The 23,121-nt window shown below is 47.2% G+C and overlaps 1 protein-coding gene across 3 annotated transcripts in view; it reads right to left on the bottom strand.

Moving 5' to 3' along the window:
- Positions 1-3,869: 3,869 nt before the first annotated feature.
- LOC138489065 (protein mono-ADP-ribosyltransferase PARP14-like) overlaps positions 3,870-23,121 on the bottom strand; it is a 1,946,959-nt gene continuing 1,927,707 nt past the window's right edge. For 2 of the 3 annotated variants that reach the window (XM_069616628.1, XM_069616629.1), the window contains exon 18: positions 3,870-4,577. In XM_069616628.1, the coding sequence (XP_069472729.1) occupies positions 4,291-4,577 (287 nt within the window). In that variant the 3' untranslated portion in view covers positions 3,870-4,290. The remainder of the gene's footprint in view (positions 4,578-23,121) is intronic. The other variant, XM_069616630.1, reaches the window with a different exon arrangement.

Here is a 23,121-nt window from a genome sequence, read left to right as displayed (position 1 = left end):
CATTGGGCCTCATTACGAGTTTGGAGGTAGCCATGCCGTTTTTAGCGGCATGACTACCCCCAAACTCTGGTCCGGGTCCCGCAAAATGGGAATTACCAGGTCATTCTGACCTTTGCAGACCCGGTAATTCCCATTCGCGGGACCCGGTACATCCCCATTTGAGCCCCCATAGGGTTCAATGGGAATGGGGAGGATGCCAACAATGGACCCGTTAATGATGGGTCCATTGTTAGCATCCTGTTCTGCTAGCGAGTGCCGCTCTGCACGTCTGGTCTGGCCAGGCGCGGGACCCACTGCAGAACTCGAAATGTGGCGGCCCGGTATGAACGGTGCCGGTCCTTTACCGGCACCGTTCATACTGTGGCCGCCACAGTCGTAATGAGGCCCATTGACTACTTCAACCTCCAAAGGGGAGAACTCGGCTTCCCAATAAGAAATGTTTTATTGTGGTTTGCATTTTGTTGGTTTCTATTTTTGATGAGGTGTTTCCATGGTATAACATTCATTCATCCCCGGTTTTTTTCGCAGCACTTTTTGCCGAAAAAAACATTGAAAGATATGGGGGGGTGGAGGGCATATAAGGGGTAGGGTGGGGTGATATATAGGGTGAGTGAAGTATGCATGTTGAAACCTATGTCAGAGATGCCTTGCCTTTAATGGGCATTTTGAAAAAAATAAAAATAAATCACAGACCCTGAGGCCTAGTCCTAAATAGATAATTATCTATTTTTATTATAGAGAGGAGAGAGGTATCACACAGGCAAAAGACGTTTGAAGCGCTTCTGAAAAATCCCCACTCTGTCCTGATGAAGGCCCGGCACTACTAAAATAGAAAACCACGGACGGATGCAGTCCATCTTACATGCCATAGGGGCCGAAACGCACCGCATTGACATGAACATTTAGCAGCTTCATCCACTGCTCACTAATTCCCCTAAGAGGAACAAGGTTAAAAAAAACCCTGCAAAAACATCAATCTCTCAAAAATAGTCAGAACTGATAGTGGTTGACAAAGAAACTATAAGTACGTATAAGTGGCACTCAATCTAGAGCCATGTCATGATACATTTTATAAATTGTCTGTATATTATGTATATGTCAAAAGTCAGATGTGAATTTTGTCTTGTATGTGAAATGGTGCCTCAAAGAATGAGTCATTTTTTTAATCTTTATACGCGAAACAGCAACCCGATAAAAACAGGTGAATAATACATTTTCATGCAGCCTGTTGGCGCCTATGTTTCGGACATTTGTTTGCTCCTCTTTATAAGAAATAGACCTCAAGGTGTCTGAACTAATTTATGCTCACCTGTGCCTCGGGTTGGTATTCGGACATGGTTTCCAGAGACCCCTAACGGACCTCCGATACATACCCAGTGCAGGAGCAGGAGGCTTTTTGTGCTCCCCTTATTCACTCTCAGTGGTATATAGGGATATATAAATAGGGGAGTGGGATTGGGGGAAACCCCACCCAAAATCAATTATTTTTTTCAGCAAATGTTTTTCTGAAAAAAGTGCAGCGGAAAAAAAACGGTTGAAGAATGAACATAGAACCGTTTCCATAATGAGGTCCCATTAATTGGAAGTTACATTGTTCTTATTTTAAGGTCAGCAGTATTCCCACATTTTAACCCAATAAGAGTAATATCCACAATCACAGAGTGGACAACATGCGGTATCGTCACATCAAGTCCATAGTTACACAAAGTACAAATGTATCATGCTTCATTTTCTCTGCTATGCCGCAAGCAACTGGTCAAAATCCACTGTTAATCCCCAATGAAACGTCACACGAGAATTCAAAATGTCTTTTACACTTAGCACAATGTTGTTTAGGTGGCCAGGTACAACTTTCTGGTTTTCAGTTTTGTGGTTAATGTTACTTGATAGAATTTAGGAGACGTTAAGAAAAATGCACTTAAGGGGAGAGGGGTCCCAATTTAAGATGTTATAATGCCTCACTTCCTGATTGTCAGTTTCAGCCTTTCTTAAGTTGCCTGTGCAAGCTTATGGTGGCATCTAGGAGCTTGGTGAAGGTAAGGTTCCCAGTTTTTTTGCAGGGGAATGAGTATGTGGGCCAGAAATTGTCACAATTGGGCCAGTGGAAAACCAGTTGGCACCCATTTTGGACTATTTGGGAGTCATTCATTACCATAATCCTCCTCGGACAATACCTGTTAATATTTCTGTCTTTCATTTCCGTTTGCAAGACTTTGGAACTTATTTTGACAAACTACATATCCCATAATGCACATTGTGGCAGTTATCATTCCCTGGCTATTTCTATGCAGCAGTCTTAGATCTATAATACTCATTAGCTTTCGAGATAAGTGCCGCTTTCACTTTCCCATGAACAGTGAGGATGGAAGCAGATTATATTCAGATGTGCTGCGCCTGGTGCTGCTAATGAGCCTGCGTCAGCACAGGTCAGTATTTAAGCAGCTGCCTGCGGGAGCACAGGGCTCTTGCATTAAGTTTTCTCCCATCCCCTTGTGCTTTGATTGTCCGATTTGTGCTCTGCCGCCTGGTTGCTTCCAGAACCTGCTCCTGTTCCAGTGCCCTCTGCCTTGCAGCCCTGCTACTCTGCTGCACTCCCATGCCTTCTGCCCTGCACCTCTGCTCCCCTCCGTGCAGTCCTCTGTTCCCTGCCTGCAGTTCCTTGTTCCAGGTCTATAGTTCAGTCTGCTGTTCCTTAATTTCGACCCTTAGTTTATAGTCTGCAGTTCCATTCAACTGTACCCTTGCACTTCCATTCTTGTCTTCTTGCTTTTCCTCGTTCCTCCGGTTCTGTCCTGAACCTTGCTCACTTGGACTTCCCATTCTTTCCCTGGATATTTCCGTTACTGTTCTTGTCCTCACTTGTCCTTGTGCAATTCCTTAGTTCAGATCTGGCTGCTGGGTTTCCCAGCATGCAATCTCTGCCCCTTTCCTTTGTCGCGTTTCAGTAGTGTACCTTGTGCAATATTAACAGTGTGCTGGTTCCTGTTTTAGAAGGCAGTCCATATTCAGTTCCTACTGGACCCTTAGAGGCTTCAATTTTGTGATTCTGTTTACTTGTTCATGCCGTTGGGTCCAGACACAGACACCCACTCCTCCTGCTCCTTTGCATGAGCATTCAGAGTGGGGCCCTGTAATAGTAACCAGCTCAGAAGGTTACTATGTTCTTGCAGAGCTTATACACACCTCCTGTGTTATTGCCAACATCCTCTTAAGAATTCCAAATCTTCTACAAGTTAGTATTAGCAAACCCTACACATGAATGGGTAACTGGCGTGGAATATCCCTAGCCCCAATCAAAAGGTGGTATTCATTCAAACATGTTGAAAGCTAAACAACCAGTGACCCTGCAGCTCGCTTACATGCTTTGTTCGGTCCTTCTCCCAGGAAAACTCCCCAGATGTATATTCAGCCTCACATCTAGACAACCCACTCAGACTAGTCCTGCCATAGACATCCCCTAGGAACTCCAAGCTGCACAGCGCCTCTATATATGGTTAAATCCTTAGACTTTATTGCTGTGGAAGAATATGTGCTATCTGTAGAGCCTCACAATGGGTTATAAACAGCAATAACTACTAGGTTCATCCTTCTAGTCCAGCCATGTCGCGTGCCCTGAAATTTATTTAAAAAACAAATCAGCCAATGGATCACTTGGTGAGCTATTTGAGTTTACTGTCAAAGGGTAAACTGGGTACATATTGTAACTCAGACTAATCTTGGGTCAATGCAAACTTGAATAGCTCTAGATTTAGCAATGGTCAAGGACACATTTATTATTTTTTTTTTTTTAAAAGACAAAGGTGAAAAATTACTGGGACGCTGCCTCCTACTTTCAGTGCCACACCGGAACATAGAAACCTACACAGAAATTAAAGTAAGCTAAAAGACACGTGTTTTTGGATTTATTAGTACTGAAATTCTCCATTGATTCTCACACAATATAATTGTGGTCAGTGGGAGGTGTACAGGCACAGAAATAAGTGCTTGATTTAAGTACTTAAATATATGGCATAAATTACTTATTTTTATTTGTACAAATTACTTTTACAAATATGATACACTTCCATACAAAAAATGTTTTGTTTGAACAAAGGCAATTCTGGTAGCTTTTTTGATTAACATGGCCAATGCAGATGGCTAGCTGCTCATCATTGACAGGCACCAAGAAATTTAGACGCAACAGGCAAAACATGCAACAGGCACTCTATAGGTCCAACTATAAAAACATGGTGTCCTGGGGATTGCTGACAGTGCTGTGCAATAGTGAAATGCAGAAAAACTACACATTTGTTATTTGAAACTAATGAGATATTCTGGGTAGGCCTGAACGTCATTAAAAATCACAAACATTGCAGGATTTGCAACATCGTCTGTCACACTGTCATAAAGATCAGTAGGGTCTTGTACACTTTTTGCTGGTGGAGTAATAATTCCTTGACGTCCGAAACAAAACAATCCGGTCAGGACTCTGGCAAGGTACATGTACTTCATTCCAAAGGCGTCAGGCTTAGAATAGGTGTCATGAGAAGAGTACTTTGCATTAACTGCGAAATAGGTTCCATTTCCAAATGATGCAGCTGTAGATAGATCAAGCAAAAGCATTTTGTGAGGAACGGGATACAAACATTAAGAGAACAAATAAAAGGTAAGCAACACACACTACTGCAATTCTCGATACAATGAAACAGATACCTCCTAACGTTTGAGATGCCTTGCTCTAGAAGAAACTCTGGGCTTGGCTCAAGAACCCCTTAGTCTCTGCTAGGTTCTATCTCCTATTTTTAACCTTAGAAAGAATAGTCTGACAGGACAGGTACACCATTGTTGGTTTCTACAACCTTCTCACCTTTTCCTCTTCACATAACTATCAACACCTGAGCGCAGGAGCTGCAAGCCTACCTGGTTAACAATCACTCAGTTTGGGGCACCATTGATGAGGGGGTGTCTACCAGTCTAGGATTGTGGGGCCTGGCCAGCATTAAAGCAAGCCAATTGCAACCAAAGCCAGCCACTGACCATGGAAATGCTGCAGGTCAGGAATTCAGACAATGCAATTGAAGCCTTCGGATTCTCCTAACGTGGGTGAGTGGTAACACATACAATGTATAGTGCTCTACTGTTAACCGGTAATCCGAACTGCATCACTGGTGCCTTTTCCTGCTCACCCCCCTCCATAGCATGGCACAATAACACCACAAACAGCATAAACACAAAGAGAGTGTTCGACTGTCACTTTAGCATTTCGTTTTTCCCTGGTTTTGTTTTTCCTCCACAGCCAAGCACATCAAAGCCCTAAACACTTTAAATTAAATGTTGGCTGGTTTCACTTTCTCATGACTACTCCCAGCTACGTACCACTAGACCTCTGCTCACTAAAAGGCAACCCAACGTGCCCCGCTATGCACCAAACCACAATGTACCTTAATGGTTATTAAACTTCAGGGTGCCCAGCCCAGTGGCCCATCAGTTAAGAATATACAGGACCCACAAACGTGACTGGGGTCCTTCACTGATAGGATTCGCCTAGACAGACTAGTCAATTTAAGATGAATGACAAGAACACTCCACGGGTTCATTAACACCCATCTGCCAAATCCCTGAAGAGAACCCACAGGCAGGGGGATACACATTTCAACCCCCCCCCCTCCAGACACTGCCAAATATATCACACAGCTGATTTACCAAAGCCCACTTTGGGTCTTTAAGGAACACACCTATCATTCAAACCAAGGACTCTCCATCTCAGACTATTTCACCAAATATTGGCAATTGAATGCTCCAAAAGATTAACCGGTCTAAACACTACAGAAATACTGTGAAGAAACCAACAAGGGCAGACCACATAACACAGCATCCCAAAAGACGATGAATGCACAATACGAATCAGAGGATGTGGCTTAACCATTAGAAGGACCAATAAAGTCAGCAGTCGGTGAATAGGAGCAGCCAGCACCGTGCTTCAGATAAGGTGCCATATGCTACAGCCCCAAACAGCACTCAGAGCTAACATAATAAAGATTTCAAACCATGGATAACTACATTAACATCACAATTCATGAACCAACAAGGAGCTTGCTAGACTATCTAAGAGGAGGAAGCAACTACCCCAACCCAAATGACAACCACCCACACCACCAGGACACAATACCAAAGGAATAACACCAAGTGCACAAAGGTTTGGTGTGGCAACACAGAAATGAGTGCCAATCGAAACAGGGCAACTCAACTTCTACAAGACAATATATGGAAGGAATTAAGGATCTGCTGATCCACATCAACAAAATAGTAAACTCAAAACACACAACAGACATCTACGTGTGTTTCTAGAAGGCCCCACCAACTTGCTCTTCATAACCAAAAACTCTCAGACCACTACATAGAGTAGTAGAGAAGGCTAGCTAGCCTGAATTCAAGTTCACCCTGGTCAATTGTGAAGAGAGCTGGACCCCCATCCACGAGCACAGATTCGCACTACAGAAACAGACAAAAATACCAGAATATAAATGCCTTCTGGTTCAATGCACCATCCAAAACACACACTGAAACTATGTTCTTTCCACTAGTATACCAAACTGGCAGAAAACCCAGCTTTCATGGACTGATTCACAGATGCAGCTGTAAACCAAGTTGTGAACTAGACTTACCTTGAAATTCAAGATTACTTAAATATCTGGCTCAAAATAGGAAATACTCTGCAGTTCCCAGTCACCAAATCTGAACGCACTGAACATCACTTAACTAGTTAAAGGAGCAATACACTTGGCGGGTCATACAATGGATGGACTTCTGTGCAATTAGAATCTTTGATAGTTCACCACTCCAGCTTCCCCAGGGCAACCCACTCGCCAATCCATTCCCCTTCAATCCGTGCTCCAACAAGAAAGACTTGCCAAGAGCTGGTCTGTAGAAACCAAGGCCAACCAGAGCGTTAACAATATGCATACAACCAGATAGGTCTGCACAAATTAAATGACTGCTTCTGAATTGAGTGGGCAAGCTTGTACATTTAAAGGCCATTATGAATTCAGACAAACCAATTGTACTGCACAAACTTTCTTTTTTATATACATTTTATTGATTTTATAAACAACAAATCTATACAAACATTCACCTTATCCCAGCATACTAATATTGTTATTAAATCGGTATTCCATGTGTCCCTAACGACACCACCTCCAACCATATCACTCAGGAGACTGAACATCCTATATCAGTGAATTCTCTTCTTCCCATTTTCCCCAGATTTTCGTTGCCTTGTCAGGGCATCCCCTTGCTGTGTATATTCGGCATGCCATGGCTATACACTTGTCCACATCGGCAACCCATTGTGCGAATTGAGGGCATTCATGTGATCCCCATCATTGGGCTATGTTACGTTTGTTTAGTCACGTCGTTGTAGACAGAAATAGCTTTTCATATCTATCAGAATCATCCCCTTCCCAAAGCCCAACAACAGCCTTTTCGGGTCCATTGGTACCTCTCTGCCCAACACCCCTGCTAGTTAATTGCAGTATTTCTGCAAGAAGTATATGATATGAGGGTATTGCCAGAGGATGTGAATAAATATACCTTCCCCCGCTTGACATCGCAAACAGTTTGGGCTAGTGGCCCGCTTCCAGCTATATAATGACACCCTGGGATAATAGACTCGATGCAGGACTTTTAACTGTACTAGACAAGAGTCTAGAAGTAATTGCTATCTCCTGTGGGCACATGAATGCCACTACCGAGTCCTGTGGATCAATAGCACCCACATCCACTTCCCATTTCTCTTTCAGACAAGACATTTCCGGTGTTGCAAATGCGATTATAGCATTGTAGAGTGTGGCAGAGACCCTGGAAGTTATGTGTTCCGGCAGAATATTGCATTCTAGTGAGGTATATTGTGGGATGTCAGACAGTAGGCATTGATAACTATGTAGTGCACAAGTAAGTTGTACGGGATACATTACTCACCATAATCGTATTTCTGATGCTTGTATCTGCTTAGATTCACATGCTGTGCATAGGCCAACATCTAGTGGAAGCTGCAGAGTATTACAGTTTGTTTTTCGAAACTCGAAAAGGGACGTCGAACCAGGGCGTGCCAGTAATACTATCCCTAGTGTGACGTCCCGTGTACCCATGATCCTTCAAGCGTGTAGGACCCTCAAATTGTATTTATTCTGACATGAGGTAGCATGAAGAGTAGCCTGAGTATCCAAGCAGATAAGACTACAAGCATCCATGCGCCTTCTCTCAGGAGAGGAAGGGCGGGTGCATGTGAATCTAAGCAGATACAAGCATCAGCAGTACGATTACGGTGAGTATTGTATCCCTTTTGGAGGCTTGTGGAATTTGCTTGGATCACATACTGTACATAGATTAGCAAGCATTGGAAGAAGGAGGTGAGACGTGAAAAGGTTCATGAGCGAACAGATGTCGTAGAACCGCTTGTCCCACTTGAATATCTGTCTTGGAATGAGTGTCAATGCAGTAGTGCTGAGTAAAGGTGTGAATAGAGCTCCATGTAGCTGCTTTGCAATGAAAGCCAGAGTGGCTCCGGTACCTCTTGTAGAGTGGGCCCTTGGCTTAAAAGGCAGTGTTTTATTTGAAAGGGAATAGCACAGTTGGATACATCTGACTATCCACCTAGAGATGGCATGTTTATAGATGCAATCTCCTTCGCTGCCTGGAGCTATGGAGATGAACAGCTGATCTGTCTATCTTAACGGTCTGGTCTTGTCTACATAGTAGAGGACCGCCCTCCTCACATGTGGTGTGTGGAGTTTCACCTCAGCAGAGCTCTTGGGTTCTTGGAAGAAGGCCGGTAGCTCAATAGACTGGCTAACATGGAATTTGGAAATGAACTTAGGTGAGAACCTAGGGTGAGTACGTAAAACCAGTTTATCCTTATGAATAGTAAAGAAAGGATCCTGCACTGACGGAGCTTGAATTTCACTGACCCTTCTTATGGAGGTGATGGCTACTAAGAAGGCAGTTTTAGAAGTCAGGTGTTTGAGACTAGATTTGTGCATGGGCTCAAAGGGAGGACCCCATGAGCTTAGCAAGTACCACATTAAGGTCCCAACCTGGAGGTGGGTTAGAAATTGGAGGGAAGAGTCTTTTTACCACTTCGATAAATTCTTTGACGACTGGCACTTTCCACCATGACACCTTGTTATGGGAAGTGGTGTAGGCTGATAAAGCTGCCAGGTGCACTTTTAGTGAGTTAAACACTAACCCTGCATCCAGTAGGTGGAGCATATAGGTGACCACATTAGAAGGCTGATTTGTTTATTCTGGCACCAAATAACAAATCGTTTCCATTTGTCATAGTAACAGTGCCTCGTGTTAGGTTTTCTTGACTCTTTCAAGATATCCATACATCTCTGAGGTAATTTGAGATGTCCAAAATCTATGACTTCAGGAGCCATGCTGCCAAGTTCGTCAAGTTGGGTTGAGGATGCACTGTTAGCCCTTTGTGCTGGGAGAGTAGGTTCTACCGGCACGGGAGCTTGATGGGGTCACACACAGCCAGTTTGCGTAGGTGTGGGTACCATGGTTGTCTCGGCCACATAGGAGCCACCAGGAGGAGCGTCATCAGTTCCCTGTAGATCTTGTTCACCACCTTCCTCATTTGAGGGGTTGGTGAAAAAGCGTAGGCAAATGTCCCTGACCAATTCATCCAAAGGGCGTTCCCCTTGGAGCCTGGCTGGGGGAACCTGGATGCAAAGTTTGGGCATTGCCTGTTTTCGCTTGTGGCAAATAAGTCTATAGTGGAGAAACCCCACTGAGAGAAGAGGTCTCCTACTACCTCTTTGTGTAGTTGCCACTCGTGTTCCTCTGGGAGGGGATCTCTGCTCAGAGCATCTGCTAGCGAGCTGAGTTCCCCTGGAACATGTTGGGATGACAGGTAAATCTTCCGTTTGAGTGCCGATTTCCAAATTTTCTGAGCAAGCTTGGACAGATTGGAAGAAAGAGTGCCCCCTTGTTTGTTTAAGTAAAACATTGCAGTTGTGCTTTCTGTTAGGATCTGCACTGACTGGCTGGATAGGCGGGGTTTGAATACCCAAAGCGCTCTGAAGACTGCCAGAAGTTCTAGCAGATTGATGTGGTTCTGAGCCACTGTGTGAGACCAGAGACCCTGAGTTGTATGGTGAAGGTAGTGTGCTCCCCACCCTGCTAGGGAGGAGTCTGTTGTGACAACGGCCTGTATCTCTGGATCGTAGAAGGGTTTCCCCTTCGTAAGATTCTCTCTTGTCCAACAGCGAAGACTCTGTATTAGTGTTGGCGAAACGACCACTAGATCGTCCCACTGACCACCTGCATGAGACCACTGATCGCCAACCATTCCTGCAAGGGCCGCATGCACAGGCACGCATGGGGACCCAGGTTAATGCAAGATGCCATCATGCCTAGCAAAGGCATCGCTTTGCGCACCCTTATTTGGCGACCGGCCTTATATTGAGTAATTTGCCGCACCATATTTCGAATTCTTTTCTCTGATGGAAAAGCCAACCCCTCTTTGTCATGAACCGCCACTTGCGCCCCTTCTGGACTTCCTGGTCCATGATGTATTGTACCACCGGGGCAGTGTTCCTCTCAACATGGCCGCTGCAACAATCATGCTGCGCTCCAGCGTTTATGCTGGAACAATGGATTCTTACAAAAAGGGCACGCCCCCGCGGCGCTCTGCGTCTCAAAGCTCCTGTACGAGTTCGCAGCTAAAGTGTCTAGCGTTTCCTCCTCGTATCGCTGTTCCGATCCCTCTATCCTTTTTCCCCTTCATTCCTGGAGCTTGGAGCGGTTACTCGTCTTCCTGACCGCCCACTCTTCCTTCCTTGTTCCCTACCTTGCTCCCTGCCCACGCCCACTTGTTTAGCCTGTGAGCAGCAACTCCCTTCCTGGTTCCGCGCTTATTTCTGGACGTTGTCAACCCTTGCTTCCTGGAATTCTGAACTCTTCCTCTGTCTCCAATCACGTTTCACGCTGGATATAGAGGATCACCAGCCGTACCTGTTAAAATCCAGGACATCCCGGAAATCAGAGAAACCCACAAAGAAGAAATCGGTGCAGGACAAACAGGTAGGATCGGGTGTTGAGTGCGACACTCTTGGGTTTCTAGGCCAGCTTCTAGGGACTGTTTTGAGGTGCGGAAGGTACTAAAGCGGCTACTACTTCCCACTGGTGGCAATTGTAGCTTGCAAAAAGAGTGGCACTGTTGGCAATACGTGCCTGATAGGTGGAGGCAACCTTTCTACCCAGAGTGTATAGTTTTTTGCTCTCCTTACCAGGAGGTGCTTCGGGAGAAGCAAGCAGTGTACCTGCCCTCTTTCTGGTGGTTGTTACAACCAGGGAATCCGGTTTTATTTGCGAGTGGTTTGCCACACAATGATTGCGCCACACACACGTTTCGGAAAAAATGAATTTCTTTATGTTTTGTGATTTGATCAAAAGAAAATCAATGAACACATTGCGAAATTTTCCATTTATAATCACGATGCCCTATGGTTTACACGTGTTTTGGCTGCTCAAGAGCCATCATTTTAGGTTTATCACTAATGTATCCCGTTAGGTGAGGGTCCAATTGCAATAGATGCCAATTTTTGTTTAGAGTTTTCCTCAATTGTGAGCTGTTTGTACTGTATGCAGTGATAAAATTAATTTTGTTGGATTTATTCTCATCTTTCTTGGCTTTGGGCAGCAAAGTTTGTTCCCATGTCATATTTGTGACCTTCTGTTTGGCTGCTTTAATGCAATCTCTTGAGTATCCCCTTCGTTTAAAACGATCCTGAAGTAATTCACATTCTACCTTGAAATCATTGTTTTTACAGTTTCTCCTTGCTCTGATAAACTCACCCTTAGGGACATTTCATTTGACAGGTCTATGATGACAACTCTGCGCATGTAGGGTTGAGTTTACCTCGGTTTCCTTACGGAACGTTCGTGTTGACAATTTGTTGTTCTGTACAAAAATCGTTAGATACAGGAAGTTAATAGATTTCCTGTCATCTTGTCCCACAAATTCGATACCAAAGTCATTCTGATTCATTCTCAACCTAAACTGATTTAGTTCCATCCTTGTTCCATCCCAAATTAGCAGGACGTCATCAATAAAGCGAACCCACAAAATAACATGTGCTTCAAATGCTTTATCTACATACGCAGTTTTCTCTTCGTACATTCCCATAAAAAGATTTGCCAATGTCGGTGCATACTTTGCGCCCATTGCAATTCCTCCTTTCTGCTGATAGTACTTGTTATCAAACATGAAAATATTATTCTCCAATGTTAATGTCAACATCTCCTTAAGCATTTGTATGTATTTACCCCCAAATGTACAGGGGGTCGGAGGGTGCAGCACAGAATAGTTTCTCGACTCGCGGATTAACCGCACGAGTGAGATTTGGGGTTACAAGCGAGGGATCAATCCTACGCTGGATGGATTTTAATATAGGGATGGCCTGAGTAATGGCTCTCCGGTCTCCTAGGATCTCTTCAGCGAAATCCATATCTTCTTGGACACCCTGCGTGTCAATATGGAAATGGGCTGCTGCTTTAGCTAGTACCTCATTGAGGAGAGGTTGATTATCTACCGATGAGTCATGCACCGGGGCGTCTTTGGGAATCGTGGATTCGAGATTGTAGGCCTCGGTCTCATCCTCCTCCTCCTCCTCCTCCTGGTCCTCGTCATCCCCATAATAAGAGGCCCCTGTCTGGTCTTCCACCAATTGTGGTTCAGTTTCCTCACAATATAAATCAGGGTGGAAAGATTTGATCACCAACGGGTCTGTGAGCAAGCTGTGTGTCGGGGCATCAGAGCAGGGTTTTTTAGCAGGGGGCTGAGAGTCTTTAGACACCGAAGGGGCAGAGGTAGCCGAGGTGTTGGCATAGCTATGAAAGTAATTAGGGTCTTTCTCATAGACGTCTGCCATAAATGACATCCTTTTCAGGACCCTGTCAATACCAGCTGAAGTCCATTCTCTGGAGCTAGGAATGATGTGTTCTGGTTCCTCCAAGCCCATATCCTGAGCAGTGGGAGGAATAACCTTACTTTTAGTTGTAGGGTCAGGGATCTTGGGCTTTCCTATTGATATAGGGGCCTTCTGTTTAGCTTTATGACTATGGTGTTCTGAAGACTTTTTATCCCCCTTCCCATGACTAGAGGAATGTTTTCCCGTATTTTTGGGGCCTCAGAGAGATATGAAGCCTGGCGTCGAGATTCGGAGGTGGTACGAGATTCAGAGGTTGTACTGGAGGGAACGCTTTGAATCTTGGGTGTAGACGCTACGCGTCTTAACTGGGGATAGAGGTCGGAATCGTCTTCTGACGGTCGGCCCTGAGGGGCTATTGAAAGTGCGACATCCTTATCAACCGCAGATGGTTGGTCTTTGTCATGAGGCGAGCGTCAACAGGAACACCCAGAGGACACAGATTCGGTAGACCGCTCTCTTGGTGTCTTCCGTTGCTGATCGCTCGACGCACATGTCGAGTCACGGCAGGGGCTGGTGTGTTTAGTGGAGGTAGTGTGTGTTGCGCTCTTGCCGCCAGGTGTTCTCCCCACAACGTGGTCGCCGGCCAGTCCTACGGGGTCGGGGGCCTGGGCGTGGGTGTCCGAAGTCACCCCTCTGCCCTCGCTGTCCAATTCGGCGGCGTTGCTGCCATCGCTGAAGGTTCCCTCCACTTCCATGGCCTCTAGCTGCCTGGAGTAGTAGGCCCAGCGTTTGGTTGAGCGGTCTTTAAGGGTTTTCGGCTTGAAGAGCTTGCAAGCTCGACAGGTAGCCTCGGAATGGTCTTGTGGGAGACACAGATTGCATATATTGTGCTGGTCTACCCAAGGAAACTTCCTCTTACACTTTGGGCAGAACCTGTCATTGTCCACAAGGCTTTCTGGGGCCTGGGTACAAAATACCTTCAGCTATCGCTCAGCAAATACCTCCCCTCTCGAGCTCTTTCCTCCTCTACCTCCAACTCCCTCACGGTCAGTCGTTTTTCAAAGAAACGAGCTGGGGGTACATCTCTGTATTCGGCTGGTGCCTCCCTCTGGAACAGCCTCCCTGCCACTCTAAAACTTGAGGAGAACCATCTCTGGTTACGGAAGGACCTGAAGACCTTCCTCTTTTCTTCTGCCTTTGCTCCCCCTCTCCCCTGCTGATCTGTTCTCTCTAGGCACCAAGCACCTGGCCACCTCTGTCCTCCGGGCCCAGGTACCTGCTCACCCTGCCACCCTCCCGCACTGCCTCCGGGCCACCGCTTGCACTGGGGTCTGTATCTGTACCCATACAGCCCCCCCTTTTCTTCCTGCACATATCAGATCTACCCTGTCTGCTGCCTTAAACCTAGCACTTGCACATTGCTGGCTGCACTACCACTGTGTGTTGCCTTTGTTATTTATTTATTGTTATTTATCAGTTTTGCCTCTGCTTCGCACTTTCCACTTCTCTCCCCTTCCATGCACTTTTCCCCTCCCCCTCTCCCATGCACTTGCGCGTTCTCAATGTCACTGGGCCTAGTAAGATCGCCGTTTTGTTCTCCCCTGTTTCCCTCCCTAGCCTTGTTACGCTCTGCAACACTTGTGTACGAGCGCGATAGAAATAAAATATCAATATCAATAACTTAAATGGAGTACTCGCCATATGTTATAAAATGGCAGCGGGGGCGGGTATATGTAGGAAAAAAGGTGGTAAGAAGCCTATTATGACCACCCCCACTCTCCCTACTGTACAAGGCCGAGGCCAGAGGCCTTCCAAGGTCTGACGTCCATCGTGGAAGTCCTCAACGGCTGGTTCCCTCGATCTTCACCAGCGTCGATCTTCGTCGTAAGGTGGAAGTAAACGGGGAAGTTTTTTAACAATAATTGTAAGAATAAATGGCTAAAGCCAAGGGAACTCTGCAACATGCGTCTGAATAGTATGGCGGAAAAAAACTATCTGAGGGTCCTACGCGCGTGAGGGATCATGGGTACAGGGGACGTCACACTAGGGATAGTATTACTGGCACACCCTGGTTCGATGCCCCTTTTTGAGTTTCGAAAAACAAACTGTAATACTCTGCAGATTCCACTAGATATCGGCCTATGCACAGCATGTGATCTAAGCAGATTCCACAAGCCTCAGAAATAGTGATACAGTTCCATATTCGGGAGTCCAGACCTATGTCTCAGCTCCTCAAAGGGGACAATCTTCCATTCCATGAGTATATCTCTCTCAAAGGGGACAATCTTCCATTCCATGAGTATATCTCCCACCACCGCTATTTGGGCCTCCACCCACTCAGGTCAGATTGGTAGCACATCTACTTTGGCAAGGTTACCATTCTTCCATAAGTGTTGTACCAGGGTTATTTTATTATCCCAACCAATGTACTTGTGTGCCTCTCTCCATAATGCTGTAGTGTGTGTCGCCATCGCCTGTTGGGAGGATCTGGTTAAGGGTTGATAGAGATTTGCGAGTGGCGACATAGCCTTTAGTCCTAGCATCTCTGCTCTGATATGTGGCTTTTCTCGGTCCCCAGGGAGAGTTTCATTTGTATTGCGCACCAGACCCGAGGGTAGATGATCATTTGGCTCACCCAGTAGTACACCTGAAGACATGGTAGTCCTATGCCCCCTTCCCAGACCGACCGTTGTAGTGTGCGGAGGGCAGGTCTCAGATGTCTCCCCTAACACAGAAGTTTCTGAAGGATACCATCAATCCTGTGAAATTCTAGGTCAGGGATCTGCAAAGAGGCATTCTGCAGGATGTATAGAAAGTGTGGTAGTGTCAGCATCTTAAAAAGGGCTGCCCTAACCTAGTAGGGTCAGTGGGAGTAGTGTCCAATGGCAGCCATCAGTGGTAAAATGGTCAATGACCGAGTGTAGGTTGTGGGTGAGGTACTTGAGAGGTCAGCCGAGATCCAGCTAACCAAGTAGTGGAACTGGTCTCGTTCAATATGGCATGGGCAGCTCGTAGGGATAGTGTGTTCTCCACCCTTGATTGGGAAGAGGACCGATTTACCCCAATTCACCCACAGTCTGCTAAACTCTCCATATTGTTATAGTATTTGTGTGACTATTGGGCAGGGCTGAATTGTATCACTCAGGTACAGCAGGAGAACGTCCGCACAGAGGGACAGTTTATCTTCTCCACCGTCAGGATAATGAAATCCCAACCATTTCTCTGACGGAGTAGCCGGGCCAAAGGTTCAATTGTGATTGTGAACAACAAGGGGGACAGGGCGCACCCCTGGCGTGTCCCCCTGCCCAGGGGAAAAATCCTGAAGGGCCAACCATTAACCCAAAATTCCACCTGCAGAGCTTCATATAAGGAACACGTTACTTACCTGTAACTGTTGTTCTCCAGCATGGATTCACATTCCCATGAATATTCCCCGTCGTCAGGCTGGGAATACTCGGTAAAGAAAAATCAGTTTCAGTTTCGTTTCTGAACTGTCTTTCTCCTAATAACCAATCACTGGTCTCTGGGTCATACTGCCCCCAGCCAATGACTGCCGTCTACCTAAGCCCCTCCTCAGGCAGCCATCTTCACATTTGGTAGCATGTAAAGTGGCAGTAGGACCAAGGAGAGCTCAGCAGAGGGGGTACGCGGGAGGGTTCGCATGTGAATCCATGCCAGACCCCTGCTGGAGAACAACAGTTACAGGTAAGTAACTTGTTCGTTCTCCAGCATTGGGTCTGGCAAGGATTCACATGCTCATGAATAAAAGAATACATAGCAGTACACACATGCACAACCACGGGAGGTGGCAAGGCTCAACATTAAGTATTTCAACAACTCAACATTAAGCATCTCTTACATCCTTACCAGGCTCACCTTCAAGCGAACAGGTTGTACAGTACCGCTTGGCCGACTCTGGACTCCTCCCTGGAATCCCGGTCGACGCAGTAGAATTTCCTGAAGGTGTGTGTCGACCTCCATATAGCAGCCCTGCAGATGTCCAGAAGGGGCACACCAGACAGGAACGCTGTAGTTGCTGCGATCCCTCTGGCCGAATGGGCTCTCAGACACCCAGGCAACGGTCGGTTTTCCAACCGGTGACAGTGCATGATGCAGCCGGAGAGCCACCTCGAAATGGAGGCCTTGGAGAGGGCCTTCCCCTGGTTCACAGGGCCAAAGTTCACAAACAGCTGCGACGTCTTCCAAAAACTTTGTGCGGTCCACATAGAACTTCATCGCTCTAGCCACATCCAGCGAGTGCAAAGTCCTCTCAGCCAGCGACGAAGGCGATGGGAAGATAACGGGTAACACCAAGGGCTCGTTGAGATAGACGTCCTCAGCACGACCCTCGCTGCGTGGAACATCAAGTATGGAGGCTTACAGGAGAGGGCCTGGATCTACCACTCGTCGTGCAGAGGTGATGGCCACCAGGAACGCCGTCTTCCACGACAGAAATTTCAGAGGTGCCGAATGCAGAGGTTCCAACGGGGGACCCATGAGCCTAGCCAGCACCACATTGAGCTACAACGCCGGGGCTGGAGCCTTCACTGGCGTGAACGAGCTCCTTAACCAGGCGATGCGACCACAGCGACGATCGTCCCGGAGTTCTGGTGTAGCGGGAGATAGCCGCCAGATGGATCTTGATAGAGGCGTGCGCCAGCCCCGCCTTGGCCAGCGACAGCAAGTACGGCAGCACTTGAAGGGCCCTAATCCGTAGAGGGTTTATCTTCTGTACACGGCACCAGACGGTGAACCTCTTCCATTTATGTCCGTAGCACTTAAGAGTCGAAGAAGCCCTGGCCTTGGCAAGTACCTCCTTGCAGTCCGCCGGGATCTCGTATCCTCCAAACTCTAGCGCTGCAGCAGCCAGGCCTGCAGGTTCAGAGATGATGGGTTGTGGTGCAGAATCGCACCTCCTTCCCTGGCGAGAAGATCGGCGTCTGCCGGAAGCTTGACTGGAGGGGACGCTGACATGTCCACAAGGTCCGGGTACCTTATCTACCTCGGCCCTGCCGGTGCAAAGAGTATCATCCTGCACCGGGACTGAGTTGACTGATGAGTCGTAGGAGCAATGGCAACGGTGGGGCTTCACCAGGGATGCTGCCACTCCCTCAATCGAAGCCTTAGCCTGGTGAATCTGGGCCTTCATGACCTTAGGCGCGTCTGAGGCCTTCATCGTGGGGGGAGGGCCACCGCCTCGCTGCCTATTGACTTTCTCTGTCGGAACTGACCGGGCCTTCTGCAGAAGCTTACCCGAGTTGTCCAACTTCCTTTTCATTGAGCCGGAGCGTTGGCTCGTGGTTGATTGCGTCGGCGATGCTGCGCCCGGCCTGGCAGCCGAGGAGCCCGTACCAACGGCGCTCCCGGGGGCCCGCAGACTTGCGGTGCTTTGCCTTGTGTTGGGCCCCCGTCGCCAGAGCGCTCTCAAAGGTCTTATAAGACAGCTCGGATTTCCTCTTGGGAGAAGTACGTTGCCGGGGCTCACCTGCCACCCGGCTCTTCGACTTCAGCCAGTCAGCGAGTCGCTTGTGACTGTCCTTCATGGTCCGGGAGGACATGTCCTTGCAGAAGGCACAGGCCTCCTCGACGTGCGATTTATCTGCGTGCAGGCAGTAGAGTCACCGGGAGTGCCCATCCTCCTTGAAGACGTTCTGTAGTTCACATCCTGGGCAGATCCTAAACAGAGGCGTCGAGTCTCCTTTGTCTTCGGCCATGACCACGAGGGGTATGCCTCCAAGATCTTCTGGAATCCTCCAAGTAAAATTCGTCCAAAATTCGCCCTTGAGGGGCGTAGAGATTTCCGAAACGGGTCCCTGTTAAATCAGAAGGTGAATCGGTGGAGCTTGAGGCTCAATGTGACCGGAAACATAAGAGTAAACTCTTTTGAAAAACACAATACGCAGTAAAAGCCAGAGAGCTAAGCACGAGGACTCCCAACACTTGAACGTGCGGTAAAAATCTGAAGATGGCTGCCAGACGAGGGGCTTAGGTAGAGGGCAGTCATTGGCTGGGGGCAGTATGACCCAGAGACCAGTGATTGGTTATTAGGAGAAAGACAGTTCAGAAATTAAACTGATTTTTCTTTTACCGAGGATTCCTAGCCTGACGACAGGGAATATTCATGAGCATGTGAATCCATGCCAGACCCCATGCTGGAGAACCGTCAAACCCAACTCAGAAAAGTCTCCCTGAATCCCAGTTTCCGCATATTACCACACAGACTTTTCCATATCACTGAGTCGAATGCCTCCTTGAAATCAATCGCCAGTAAGGCAAGGGGTTCCCGAAGGACCGGTGCTCCCTCTAACAGTAGGTGTAAGCGCCGAATATTCATGCGGGTTGATTTGTTTGGCATGAAACCACATTGATCCGGGTGGATTAGGAAGGAGTTTACTGCCTCCAATCTAGTTGCCAGCACCTTCGCCAAGATTTCCGTTTCCCCATTTATCAAAGAGCTTGGTGTATAAGAACTATATAATTCAGACAGCTTCCCAGTTCCCAGGTTTAGGAATAACCGCAATGCTAGTTGTACGTAGATCCGGAGAAAGAACACACTGTGCTTTGCAGTGGAGAAACAATGTGTGCAAAGGGGTTGCCATTTTTCCTCTCCCAGTTTTTTCCACGTTTCCACGGGGAGACCATTAGGGCCCAGAGCATGGCCCGGGTGGAGTTGGGCAATAGCTTCCGCGATTTCTGTTTCTGTGACACATTGTGTCTTGGATAGACAGGGAAGCGTGACATTCTCAAGTATAGCATTATCTATTAGGTAGTCCGGACCCTTATATAATGCAGCATAATATTCTGCAAAGGCCTCTGCTATCTCACTATCTGTTTGAGCCACCCTGTTTTGTGATTGCTTTATTTCCCTAACATGACAGTGTCCTTCGTCTCTTTTTTTCAAGCCAGGCCAGCATCTTGCCAGCCTTATCCCCATTTTCATAGATGCACGCACGCGCTTCCCAGTGAGCATGTTTGGCGTTGTCTAAAGCAAATTTTTTTAGAAAGGCGTTACCTGGCCGTGAGGAGAGATATGCTTATCAGGTAATCCAACACTTACACATTTCATTTACCATTCAGCTACCTTTTTTTTCTGCCTCCAAAACCTTTTGTACTTGTGATTTTTTCTTTGCCGATATGAAGGAAATCATTTCCCCTCGGAGCACTGTTTTATAGGCTTCCCAAACTGTCTCTGAGCTATCGACTGATCTTACCCTGGATACTTTCTGCGAACTTCGGAAAGCCACAATAGTAACTGTTGAGTCGCCACAAGGCAGGGAGTGGGTCTATTCATCTTAATCCCCGTCAGCAGGGGCGAGTGATCTGAGATGCCTCAGGGAATTAGTGTCACTGCAGTCGCCCTGTATGCGTCTGCGATGGGGAAAAAGAAATAGTCCAACCTAGATAAAGAGGCATGGGCCCCAGAGTGAAATTAATAGCCACAGTCCTGTGGGTGGAGCTCCTGCCACACGTCACAAGACCGAGCATGGATACAAAGGCTGCTAGTTTGGTGGGTACATTGGGGTTCCTACTTCGTATGTGTGTGCGATCTAGTGTTACGTTCATGACATCATTAAAGTCGCCTCCCAGGATTCATAGGTCGGGTCGATGCTTAGCAACTATAGTCACTACGTCAATCAATTCTGCAATAAGCGACGGAGAAGCGTATATAGCCATGATATGTACGATTTCCCCCAAATCATACCCTGCAACAATACGAATCAGCCCCTGGGATCTTCTTTCAATGAAGATAGTATGAATGGGAGCCGTTTATGTATTAGAACAAAGACCCCTCAGAAACCCATGGAGAAGCATGCATGTAGTGCTGTTCGGTAGATTGTCCTACGGAAGAGGGTACATGTTGTGCCTGCCAAATGCATCTCGGCTAGAAGGGCAATATCAGGGGAGTGCCCGTTAGGACATTGGGTGACAAGACTGCGTTTGATCCCTTACCCCAAGCCGTTAACATTCCATGTGAGTAATCTCAGGGATTTACCGTCATTACTGTTGCCATATCTTAATTGTGAACCATGGGCACAGCTGGATGCTTGGTGGCGTGTAGATAGTGTCACCTGTGCATGCATCCTTATGTAAGTAATTGTATACCTATTCCAATCGAAAACAACTTTGAAAACAGAACTATAACAAAACCACCCCATACTCCCTTCCCCCATACTCCATCCCAACTTCAAGCATCTGTCGCCCGAACTTACGCTGGCGGCTGAGAAACACGCCGACAGCTTAAACTCAAAACATCATTTTCCCCCCAGGAATTAACCTATGACGTAGTATACATCAAACAGTTGAATATTGTTTATTAATACTACCCAGCCCAGAGGGGAGAGGGGAAAGGGGGGGGGATTGTGCTGAGCTACTCAGTTATTCGGGTCGAAGCAGTCACATGGGTCTTTCATTGCCAAGCCTTGAAGATCGTCCGAGCGTTCGTCTGTGTTATGTTGCCACTATCTCTATTACATCAGGTTCGTCTAGAGTGGCCCTTTCAGGTGTTTTCTATGGGGTCAACCATTTCTGCCTCCTGTGGGTTTGGCATCTACCCTGAGGGGGCTCGGTTGGGGTGTACTCCCACTTTGCCAATTGCTCCTTTTGTTTCTGGTCTCCAGTCACCCTATATGTTTTGTTCGGCCCAACTCCAGGCTTCTAGAGGGTCAGTAAAGTGCACCGTAGTGCCTTTATGGTAGATTTGCAGTTGCGCTGGAAACAGTCCGTATTTCACATTCATGGATTGTAGGTGCTGCTTCAGTTGATCAAAGGATTGTCTGGCCCGCTGCACCTCCCGTGTGTAGTCTGGAAAGAAGGTGATTCGAAATCCAATGTGCTTGATGGAATAGTACATCTCTGTCCCGATAATTCAACAGTTTAGCTATGACTGTGCGGGGCACTGATTCCGAGGTAGGTCTGCCTGTTGGCATGCGATGGGCTAGCTCCACCCAAAATAATTTAGAAAAGGTCTAGGGCGCAAAAGATCTCCACCAGCCATTGCTCAAGGAACAGCTCCATGCTAGGCCCTTCCACTTTTTGGGGGCGCCCTAGGATGCGTACATTATTACGATGCAACCTGCCTTCTCCCTCGTTGATGCAGGCTTCCATTGCTTTAAGTCGTGTCATCTCACTCGAGATTGGCTGATCCACATTTCTAAGTCCGTCTTCTGCTCCAGAAATATGAAGTTCGGCCTCTCCAGTTCAGGAGGATAGTTTCTGTAAGTCATGTCGGAGGGATGACACCTCTGCGGTGATGGTGTCCATTTTCTTCTCCATAGAGGTGTGGCAGTTGGCTATAGCGGCCATCACATCCTTCAGATAGAGGGGCTCTTCATTAAGGAAGTGTCACATTGTGGCGTTTGCTCAACAGGGGGATTGCTCACACTCATCGCATATTGTTCCATCTTGCTTTGTGTAGTCCATTTCTTCTGTTTTTCCTTGACCATGTTGTGTGATTAGGTCAGCGGAGCCCAATACTCAGACCTATGTCTAGTACAAGCAGGGGCACCTCAATCAATGCACTGATAAACCCCTTCAGAGTGTAATTGGACAATGAGCAATGCACTTCGAAGGGGCTGTGTTCCCAGACTGTGGGAGGCAGCGCAGAGCGCCCCAGCGTCCACCGACATTCACAGCACTGAGTTATACTTTAGGCTTCTCAGTCCACCAACATATATATATGACCATTGGTTACTCTGCAGGGTGGGGATCAGCCAGGCGGGTTGTCAAGAAGAGATTGACATAGGGACTGTAAATATAGGGTCTTCCATCATCTCCGCACCGCAACTCAGTTCTTATCTATCAGACAGGTCGTATGCACACTGCCATTATGCATTGCAGCCCGGCCTTGTGATACACTCACCTGGTCTCTGTGGAGGCATTGGGGCCCGGTTGCGGCCTTCCCAAATTCGTAATGAGACCCAATGTCTGATAAGTGCCTAATCTTGCCTTTCGTTTTTTTCTGCAGGTTCTGTTGTCGCGGGTGGAGCGCGTTGTGCTGCGGTATCAGGATGAAGATTCCAGCGTCCCTGAAGAATGAAAGATAAGCAGCGGTGCCAGATGGTGATGCCTGCGCTCCGGGAGATGTTTGAAGGTGAGCCGCAATGCCCAAATGATGCCTGCGTTCCGGAAGATGAAGGTGAGCCGTGATGCCAAGAAGAAAATGTGCAGAGATGACCACGAAGATGCGCACAGGTGAGAGCTGGAT

Source organism: Ambystoma mexicanum, chromosome 9, assembly GCF_040938575.1.
Source record: "Ambystoma mexicanum isolate Mex_15411 chromosome 9, UKY_AmexF1_1, whole genome shotgun sequence".
NCBI lineage: Eukaryota > Metazoa > Chordata > Amphibia > Caudata > Ambystomatidae > Ambystoma > Ambystoma mexicanum.
This window is presented reverse-complemented; position numbering and strand designations above follow the sequence as displayed.